General features: G+C 32.7%; 1 protein-coding gene across 1 annotated transcript in view; it reads right to left on the bottom strand.

The window, feature by feature from the left end:
- Positions 1 to 2620: 2620 nt before the first annotated feature.
- LOC108908516 (S phase cyclin A-associated protein in the endoplasmic reticulum-like) overlaps positions 2621 to 11338 on the bottom strand; it is a gene marked incomplete at its 5' end in the record, with an annotated part of 35192 nt that continues 26474 nt past the window's right edge. The window contains 2 exons of the mRNA XM_018712573.1: positions 2621 to 3119; positions 5235 to 5405. Coding sequence (XP_018568089.1) covers positions 3039 to 3119; positions 5235 to 5405 — 252 coding nt within the window. The remainder of the gene's footprint in view (positions 3120 to 5234; positions 5406 to 11338) is intronic.

The following is an 11338-nucleotide window of genomic DNA, read 5'->3' as shown; positions in this document are numbered from 1 at the left end:
AAACGTCGATCCGGATGACGTTGAGAAATGTGTTCACCTGAGCCTTCCAGGAAAAGAGAACTGAGTTGATGATTTTCATGCAGATCGTGAATTAGGCCTAAATAAATGCGCTGTAACTTGTTAAGTAGTCGAGATAATAAAAAATTTTATAGGGCAATATTGTAGAGCATTTACTTCTCTGCAAATATTATTAAAAAAAAAGAAGGCAGTCCCCAAGTGACCCTGAAAAAATCATCCTGCTTGGATTTTTTTTTTAATAAAATGATATCTTTATCTTACTATCAGGATGGCATTTGTATGTTTTGTATCAATGTTGAACTCATGGAAAATATGCAGAAGCTGAAAGTGATGTTTGTGTGCTACTTTTGCAAATAATTTTATAAATACGGTGCGGTGTGAGCAAGAAATCCATAACCGGGGATCAAAAATTAAAAAATCGAGTTCATAAAAGTAACAACAATTTTTTACGCTTCAAATTGCTTCAAAAAAGAAAGTGATTCCGCGTTACTAAAATTTTGTTTTATTCCGTTTTTTAAAAGGGTATTTTTAATAAAAGAAAAGTATTCCACATTCGGCATCTCTACATTAGTATTTCTAAAAACAAAATTTAAAGACAAGACACGAGTTTCGGCAAGTATTCGCCTATAAATCAAACTGTCATTGTTTTGCTTTCACTTGACCACAACTAGCGCGAGCTTCAAGCTCCGATTTGCCACCTCGCAAATTGAGTTATGGCTAAATTTTCGTCGAAATTCCCATCGTGGGAATGTGCTTTAATATGAACGGTTACATAAAAATTATGTGAGCACTGTTGATGATTCTCGATAGTCATATGTCGTAAAAAGTTCGTTGGCATCGCTTTAGAAGTGACTACTTTTAGTTTCCATTCATAATGGACTTGGGTCAACTTAATCCCTTCACTTGTTCGAAAGTTTTGAGCAGAAAGGTCATTTTATGTATCCATAGATAATATCCATCTGCACGTATGATTTAGATATATTTATGTTAAAGCAATGTATGGAAGAGGTCTAGACCAATCGACCATAATACGAGAATTTGTTCTAAACATGAGACAACAAACAAGAATAAGTGCGAGGTTTGATAAAAAAGTAACAAACATTTTCAAATTGTGCGTTGTATCTTGTTTACCGAGTTAATTCCTTTTTTGTGTACTGTAGCACTGTCAGTGAAGTAGCCGTCAATTTTTAGATAACTGCTATGCTCAGTTTGTGTTTAGCGAGCAAATGAGTAAGATCTTAACTCAGTGTTTTTGGCGATTTTTTGTGTGGCGAAATGTCGGATCAGAGAGTTTGTCTGATATTTTGCGTTAAAGATGGAAGCGTTGAAAATGTTGAAGAAGGCCTTTGGCGATGATAGTATACCACAGCCACTAGTTTATCAATGATATAAATGTTTTCAGGAAGCCTTAGAAGACATCGAAGATGGGGGTGAGATCTGGTCAAATGTGAAGGTTTTCTAACCGTTTTCTTCGACTACAATGTTCATCACGAATATTTCCCGATCGTACGTAGTTAACAAGGAACATGGCTCCTGTGATTTTTTCATATTTCCCAATTTCAAAAGAAAACTCAAAGGCCAATGCTCTTCAAAATAGACGAGATAAGGGCAAAATTGCAAACCGTGCTCAAGATGATACCTAAAGAGGCGTTCCATCAGTGTTTCTCAAACTGGAAAAATATAGTACGACTACTTTGAAGAGGATGGAATAAAAATTGAAGATTAAATAAATATTTTCTCGATTTAAGATAAAAAAGTGACATGTGAAGAGCGATTAGGGGCTTTTTAGTCAAAAAGATACCAGCATACAAAAGATTGACAATTCAAATTACGAAAATTCCCATTTTGGTGCATCCATCTGACTTACCTTATTTAGATCTCTAAGGCTATTTTGATAATTTCACTGAAAAGATGAAGATGAAAATGATGTAACTTGTGAACAATGTCTGCGACATTATTCTCAACAACTAAAGATTCGTATGAGGAAAATATCTATGTATAGGGTGTCCCAAAAAGAAGGTTAATTCGGTAACAACAGACTTTTGAGATAAAAGTAAAATGAATTCGGTGAACTTACCTGTCTATAGAAATGAATCTCTTAAAGGATACGGGGTGATAAAACATAAACTTCAAAATCGTTTTTTCATAATAACCTCCACGACTTTCGAGATATTGGTTTCAAATTTAATTGATTGTAATTATTATTATTCCATTGTAATTATTACGAGTTTATGGAGAATCGTGTGTTTCGAAAAATGGATTTATCGTAACTCATTATCATCCCTAACATTTTTTTTAAGTACATTTCTTATTATTATTTTTTAAATAGTGTCAGCAATATCGGTTAAAATGTTTTCTATAATTTGTAAAATTTGTATGCTCTTGTTTTTCTTGTTATTGGTTTTCAAAACTCTTATGAGAAATTCATAAAGCAGCTCGTAGTCCTTATTTTAATCATCTATTTTAACACCCTGTATATTTTAAAGTAAACATTTTGGTATGTTAGTAAGTTTTAAGTGGGTAATTATGGAAAAAAGGAACATAAACATTATTTTTTAATTCTTCAATTGTTTATTGCATAAAAAAGCTAATAGAATACAAGTATACATAAAAATATATTAGGATTTGACCTTTCGAATATTTGTCATTAATTATAAACTAGATCACAAGAGAACTAAAGGAATTTTCAAATAAATAAAAGAGTGCTGCATTTTAAAATTATAACGAAGATACAATTTATTATTAAATAATGTTAAATATAGTCACAAACCTTACACATCACATTTGAAACAAATGCTCATCCTCGCCGTAAAGCAGAACTGACCCGTACATACTATGAATTACGATCAGTCTTTCCGTGAGCAGTAACAGTGTAAAATTTGATCCAGAAAGTTAATAAATTTACTAGGGATTAAACAGAACTTAAATTTCTAATAACTAGTGGAATAATACATCATAAAAGTACAAAGTAATTACAAAGTAGTTACTACATTTATTAATTTTCATTACAGTGCCTTGGATTAAACTACTGTCTTTTTGGATAATAACTTAACTAAGCGGTGTTGCTTGCCGGTATCTGAATTGCGAAATTCTTCTAGAAGCTAGAAAAAATCAAGATTTTTGTTAAAAGTAAGCTTTCATGAGTTGAGTCGGGGAGGTATTTTTTTTATTATAATGAAAAAAACTATAGCTAATCATTTGCGTTACAAACTAAAAGTAATATTATTGTCAAGTGGTAACAAATAGTTTACTACTAAGATTTTGGCTAGAATAAATAGAACTGAAATAATTTAACATTTCTCCTCAATTTCGTGATACAGTAGCATTAATAAAACATCTCATAAGTTATGTTGGATGTTTACAAAGATACATATGATTTTTTAATGGTAAGTAGAATGTATTTTCAATAATCGAAACTGTAGAAACAGCAAAAAGATGTTGAAAATGAATAATGGAAATTGTTAAAACTTACTGCTAACCTCTGGTAATTTTCCGTACTTATATAAAAAGAGGTGAATAGTTGTGTTCGTAGACAGCGCACCGTCCACTATTTATCCCTTTCTTTGTTATCATCAGTTTTATTTCAGTTTGAGGCAAAATGGTTAGTGAAAAATGTTTGTCATTTACTTTTATGGATTCTGGACGTGTTAACTGTAATTTATTTTTGTGAAAAGACAGTTTGTCTGGCGTGTGTGTTAATAAATACGAATAAATCATCTGGAATGGCTTATCAATATAGAAAGAATGATGGTGGTAGCATATGAAGCTGCTGATGAAAACTCATCAAACATCTTTATATACAACGACTTGTGTAAACACTTGTAAACAGAGCCAGCCGAGCTATCAATAGAGTCAGCGATTCCAGAAATGTTTTTTTCATTTCATTGTGATAAGTCGGTAGATATAAAAAAATATTCTATTTATATAAAAATATTTTGGCCAATTAGTCCAATCGAAAAATTAAAAAAATTATTAGTAGACCTTTCATTGCACTTTATGAGAGAGAAGGTTATGTAGAATAATAATTAAAAAACTAAATGTTAACTGTAAAATAAAGATGCGCCGCCAAAAAGTCAGTTTTCGAAAATTGCGCATTACCTTTTGCAAAAAGTGATACATATTGATGAAATTTATGGAAAAGACGGTCAATCTAATGGCCAACATGTCTACCTAAGGCCGTTTGACTCTTTGTTAATTAATTTCGTTAATTTTTTGCAACTAATTGTTTAATAACTAAACGTTAATTTTGGAAATTAGTATCGTAGATATAGTTGATCCAATGAAACGTATCGAAAAAGAAAAATTTCAATAATTTCTTTACAAAGTAGGATGTGCAAAATAGCGTTATAAATACAATTGAACAATTGTTCCAGGCTCAGGCAAAGACCGCTCGAGAATTCGCTCTTTTTACAAGTTTTTATTTAACTTGCCTTGTTAGTATGGGATAAATCTTGCAACTGGATTTTAAAACAGTTATCCCCAACCGATTGAGCTGAAATTTTGCATACACGTTTAGTTTGGATGACAATGCATGGTTAGCTAAGTGACGTCATTCTAAATCCAATATGGCGGACTGCCAAAGATGGCAGACCAGTAATTTTTTATGCATGTCACTAAAAGCTAGTTTTCTAATTTTTTTTTCACATAAACTTACTGCATTAAATAGAGCTTACTTTTACGGTAATTAAAACGCGTCTTTGTTCCCAAAACAGATGTTACCACGTTAATTGTTAATTAACTATTGGATGTGTCAGACTGGAATTTTAGAGACAATTAAAAAAATGGTTTTATTTAATTTCTAAGCTCCATTTAGTGTAAAAAGAGCGGATTCCCGAGCGGCTTTTGTTTATAATGCTGTTTTGCAACTCCTACTTTCTTAGGTGTAAAGAGCAACTTTCTGAATTTTTTTTTTCAATACGTTTCTTTGGAATAATTAGAACCTATATTATGTACGACATTAAATCGGCCTTCGGCACACATGTTGACTATTGGATTGATCGTCTTTTACATACATTTCATCAATATCCATTGTTAATTCCTATCCCAGTAATTTTATTTGAAAAGTTTTATTTGGTAAAAACTGGAAACAACGAAAAGCCATCATTTCAATTCTTACAATTTTGACATAGAAATACTGAGACCAAAGAAGTGCAATTTTAGTTATCTCGCCCTTTTAAATGAGTAGTAATTTCTCTGTGAGATGAAGGAATACTTACGTCATACGAAAGCTCCTGTTTAAGCACTGATGTGGTTTGCGGATTTCCGGAACAGCAGGCCAAAAGCGTTGGAAACAGAATATTGGTTAAGGAATATACGGAAAAGTAAGGGAAAGGTAAGGAGCACAGCTGTTGTAGAACCGACGGTGGTTGTCCGCTGACCAAGAGCATCTGTAACAAGGAAAATTATTGATGTATTGATATATTATGAAGTATACAGTAAAGTCTTCGATAAGGCGATTACAATTTAAATTCATCTGAATAGTTACTCAAGTCTCAAATGGCATTCAACAGAGTTTGGAAGGGATAGAGAGAACAACGACTGCAATATATTTCCGTGGCTTAATTGAGGGAATTATAATTTTAAATCAGACTACTTGTATGTTTTATCTATATCTTCTTACATCTATGGTATTTAGATATTAGTCCTAGATGTTCTAAAGTAATGATTATGGTGATATACCGAATGCCCGTTTTCAAACTACAACATCGAGATTTTGGTTACTTTGAGACAAAGTCGTTCAAATTAGGGTAAAATTGCTGATTTTGGTAAAGAATAACGTGCTGAATAGAAATGTAATATTTCTTTTTTTGTCTGGAAATTGTCTACAAAAAATTGAAAATGTTGGATTTGTTAGGAGTGTTTCTTAGGGATAATAAAAGTGCTGTATTAGCCAGTGCGTTTATCGGGTTGAAGAAATAACAGTCAACTTTTGTTTTTCTCATGGATGTCATACTGGATTTTCACAATTTTATAGGTTTGCGCATTTTCTGATTTTAGCGATTTGTTATATGATAAGATTTATATTTTATACTCTTATAAATGCCATATTATCTACTTTTATAAAGAGTGTTGTAGAAAAAAAGACATTCAGATTGTTTGAAGAGCGGTCCGTAGCAGCCTTAAAATCAACAATAAGAACCGAAATGAACATCATGGCTGGCCTAGGAATTCTTATAGCCGTTCTGCCACCACAGAACCTAGCCCGAGAACAACAAGGACTGGTCAAAGATTCCTAGCCAAAACTATGGAAATGCAAAAGTGTAATGTAAGTCTGTAAGTGGCGGCGACCTACATACGGCATGGCATGCATGTGATGCCGCAATCACTGTGTTCTCCGGACATGACACCTTTGACTTTCTCCTATTTCCCAAACTCAAAAGGATACTCAAAGGACAACGTTTTCCAACAATCGATGAGATAAAGGCAAAATCACAAACCGTGCTCAAGATGATACCTAAAGAGGCGTTTCACCAGTGTTTCTCAAACTGGAAACTACGTTGGCATAAGTGTACAATATCAAAGGGGGACTACTTTGAATGGGATGGGACAAAAATTGAAGAATAAATACTTTCTGAAAAAATTAACAAATGCCGTTACTTTTTGATCAAACCTCGTATAAAATAAGAATCGAGTGATTACCTTGGTTTTAATACTTACAATTTGCAAATAACATAATATTCAACTAAAACCATTTAATCTTGAATAAAATTACGACGGGAAACAAAGATTTACCATAAACAAAAGAAAGGTAATATGAGTATATTCGACAATATTTTTTGTTTGCTTCAATTTGTTTTCATTAGGCCAGCAAACATTTAATGAAGAATGGGAATATAAAAATATAAAAAGCTATGTGTTTATTAAACACACAGCCATTTCAATAAAGTCAAAAACGGCTATTACGGTAATGCACCTAAACGTACAAAAATATACGATCATATGGGCGTATAAATGAGCTTAATGGCATATCGATACGCCTCTATTATGAATTATTAAATAGGTCGAGGTGATCAGATAGCTATCTAGCGAGTAATTTCCGTGACAAAAGACTAGTTTGCATGTTAATATTTAATTTAATCATTAGGGCAGAGCGTGAATTAGACGTTTGTAAATTAGATCGTATTGAAACGTACCTATCTACGCGAATCAATATCCAATGTTTCAACGGGAAAATTTACTACCGAGTTTATAACGGTATTGTTTTTCCACTATGAATAGAAAGTAAGTATATTATCTATTTTCATTTGTATTATAACTGAATACAGTATACATATGATGTAATAATACTAAACTTTGGCTTTTAAATATACATTACCATAGCCTACTTTTCCGTTTTCTCGTCGTCACAAAAACGGGCTATGAAGTATTTTTCTTTAATTTCATTTATAAGTATAACATAAAAAGATAAGCTTTTCACCAATATAATTACGGATGCGTTAGAATAGGAATCCATTGATAGAAGGCGAACAACTGTTATGATTAAAATGAAATCGATGACACTTTCATCAACTTTACGCCATTCTAAAAGTAGAGGATTTAAATTTTATGATTCAAATGAAATCAATGATCTATAAAATAGTATAAATAGTAATAAAGAAACAATTCCTTTTTTTTCTTATCCTACCAGTGGTTTGGTTCTGTTCAAGCCCTATAGCACCCCGGCCTTATCAGGCCCATTGTGCGTGCCACTATTCAGTCCTATTCAGCAAGTAATTTTCTTCATTTTACAAAGACCAAAAGCTTCCTTTCAGACACTTCTCTCAGCCCCTTGGATTCCAGAAAGAGTTTTTCCATTTGTTCCTTTTGTAAAGTCTAGAAGCTTCTTTGCCGATACTTCTCTCAGCTCCTTGGCTTCCAGAAAGGGTTTTCCCAGAAGTGTCATAGATGCTTCTTAAAGTAACAGTGTATCGTTATAAATGCAGTCACTTTACTTAGCCATATTTTATTCAAGCTCATTTACCAAGTTCATCCGCTTTCTCATTTCCGTCAATGCCTTTATCACCCAACATAGTCTAACTTATTAGTTGTAGCCAGTTCAGTCGGCATTTGTAAACATTGCCATACAAATTTTGAACTAACCTTGTGAGTGTCTAAAGCATTGACTGTCAGAGAATATGTATACGAGTTTCTGTCTATAACCTCTATACGTTCATTGTCTGCTAAACACGCCATTATCGCGAAAATTTCTGGTTGAAATATAATGGGAAACCTCTCCAGACTGTAGCTTGCACGCTATCTGGGCCATGTATTCCTGCACCCGTCTCCCTGGCATCTTTGGAGCCGTCCGTAAACCAACCATACCTCGCTTCTCTTTCCAGCACTATATGAAGCAGTGGTAGATTTAGTATGACTTCGAGCGCAGCATTCGAGGTCGATGTTATCGCCCCCGTTCTACCCAAACAGACCCATACTATGGATTTTATTCAGAATTTCCAGAGCCATAAAATATGACATCATTGGCTTCAGTCCTCAGGTTGTGCGGATGAGATGATTACATACACACAATGTCTGCTTTGTCTTACTTTCCACTTTTTTTCAACTGTGCATTCCAGGTAAGCTTATCATTCAGTATCAATCCTAGAAAAATTAATTACGCAAGTAACAAAAATAAGTAGTAGTCATGGAGAGTAAATAACAAATTTAAATTAATAAACTAAATGAAAATTTTTCTTAGCCAACCCGCCACCAAATCAGAAAATAAATTTAATTGTTTTTCATTGGTTTGTATTCTTTTTTTAATAATTTTCATGTATTCACCATTGCTTCCATTGGCAAATTTTGTCTATGATCATGGTGGTTGTGTTGCATGGTAATCTAGATTACCAAATTGACATGAAAGCGATTATTGCAAACAAGAATTGTCACTTCACCTGTGAAGATATAAGCACAAGCTTCCACCAGAGGGGACATTAAAAATATCATTAATTAAATGTGAAATAAGATACATTTTTATGTGGTTTACGAATTTAAAATGTACATTTAGCCTTCAAAACTTTGTAGATTTGTAACCTTGGAATGAATAAAGGTCGCCCTATCAATATTTTGTTTTTGAATTTTGTTATTAAATCTAATTTATGCTCCTAAAATTTGAACATATCGATAGGGAACACTTACTATAATAATTACGAAAATGTGACTTTTGACATTATAATTGGTTTTGTATAATCTTCCACAAAATATTTTACCCTCATCTTTTTACTTATCTAAGACAAAATAGTAGAGAACAAAGCTGTAGTAAATTTTCTTGCGATTTAAAAAAAAACAAAATGTTACTAAAATATAAAAGTATAGTGGAACGCTATGCTATTAAAAATACGCTAAGGCAAAATTTTATCACAATATGTAAGACAGTACAAAATGTAAATATTTGGGTATCTCTATGATGCCCAATTTATCCACAGGAGGACAATTACGAAACAAATTATAGGAAGTCCTAGTGTCATTTTGACCTCCTCTATACGCTGACGAGAAATTAGTAGATACTTATCGGATACCCTGTATTGTCAATTAATAAATATTATTTCAACTAGTTTTCAATTAGCTACTATTTCCATCTTTTAGAGATAGACAAAAGAAACTTTCCGCTTTTTGAATTTCCATTTTTAGGAATTTCCCGGAAAATTTAAAAGTTTTAAGAAACTTTCTCTAAATATTCATAGTAAGCTTCTCGGGAAACTTTCCGGGAAAGTTTCCGGTATGTAATTTCTGTAAAACCAGTACTGGAGGATGACAAACCAGGTTTGATTTCTAGTGAAGAATGTAGATATTGACAATAAAATAATACTTATACATTGACATAAAATAATAAACTTTATTACCAATAACGCAATGAAGAAGTATGGATAAAACTGATATTAAGTTGTACTGGCACAGTATCGACGTAAGACAAATGCTTTTTCAAATAATCCTTATTGGAAAGCATCACAAAAAAATTCAAGAAATAATTTGCTGAAAGGGTTTTTGCCCAAATAAACTGCAACAACAGTAATACGCGAAAGGAAGTTTAAGTTACATTATCATATAATAACTCTAAAAAGAAATAAATTAGCTGTTGAAAGAACAGAAAAATAAATTGTTAAACAGAATTAGAAATATCTCACAGAACATGATTTTCATCAATTGTATAAGTATAATGAAAATTATGTAAATGTTAGGTAATATGTTAGAATCACATCTTGGGAATGAAAATATTACCAGTGAAATGTGGAAATAGAGACAGATTATGATACAGACGATTTGATCCATATTAAGAATGATTTCGTTAAAGTTAAGAGAGGAGCCGCAGCAAAAGAAGTGAGTCAAATAGAAGTTGAATTAGTGTCAGGTATCCAACAAAAACAAAACGGAAGTGAAAAAATTGGGAGACAGACTATTTCAGTCATACCTGGATATACAGGGTGATTCAGAACTTATTAAAAAAAAAATCAAAAAGGGCAGTTCGAAAATGATTTAAAAATACACTTCTGCATGGTACTGGAAACTGGTCTAGTGTAAAACTTGACCTCGTACAATGCGGCAAAGTGTGATAAAAACGGACAAAAACTTTCGCAAGGAAGAAATAAGTAGAATTTTATAGCACCTTTTATCAGCAAATTCAACTGCTTTTGCCGTTATTGTTATTATTAATTAATTTGACATACGAACAATAACTATTCAAAATTTTATTCACCGACATGTAAACACATTTGGGTCCGTTTTATTCAATTTCTACGAACTAACACAAATGTTGTCTTGCTTCACTATAACACAAATGCTTCACCATAATACAAAATCTTGTCTTGCTTCATCATAAATTAAAACGATATCCATCAACTCCGAGTTGCTATACACGCAAGTCATTTTTGACACTAACTACTAAAAAACTATTGTAAACACCACAGATAACAGGTAAACACTAACGCAACGACGATTGTAAAATCGGATTTCAGTATTCGGAGTCGCTGAGGCCACGTGGCTCTTCGCGCGTATTGCGAATGACGCTAGAGACTACAGTTGTCCAGCTATGTAATGGTTGAATGTACTACAACTTCAATATTTTTTTTCTCGGAAACTATAAGGAATTAAAAAACAATTTTTTTACGATATTGGCTCCATTCCTCATGGCGCATTTATTCCCAAATTTTTTGGATAAGTTGTGAATCACCCTTTATAATTTATTTAAATGATTAGTTCCCGTTTTGTAACATCGAAGGCTAGTAGATTGGACTTTATCACCTGTGGCACTCACTATCCGGGGTTGAAAACGGGTGGCGCCCTCTTTTGAATTTCTTTCAATTTACCCGCGGCCATCTCCACTGTCTAAAAGCTGGCGGCCAACCCC

Source organism: Anoplophora glabripennis, unplaced genomic scaffold, assembly GCF_000390285.2.
Source record: "Anoplophora glabripennis isolate ALB-LARVAE unplaced genomic scaffold, Agla_2.0 scaffold313, whole genome shotgun sequence".
NCBI classification, from domain to species: domain Eukaryota; kingdom Metazoa; phylum Arthropoda; class Insecta; order Coleoptera; family Cerambycidae; genus Anoplophora; species Anoplophora glabripennis.
The sequence above is the reverse complement of the archived record's forward strand: the minus strand, read 5'-3'. Positions and strand labels throughout refer to the sequence as shown.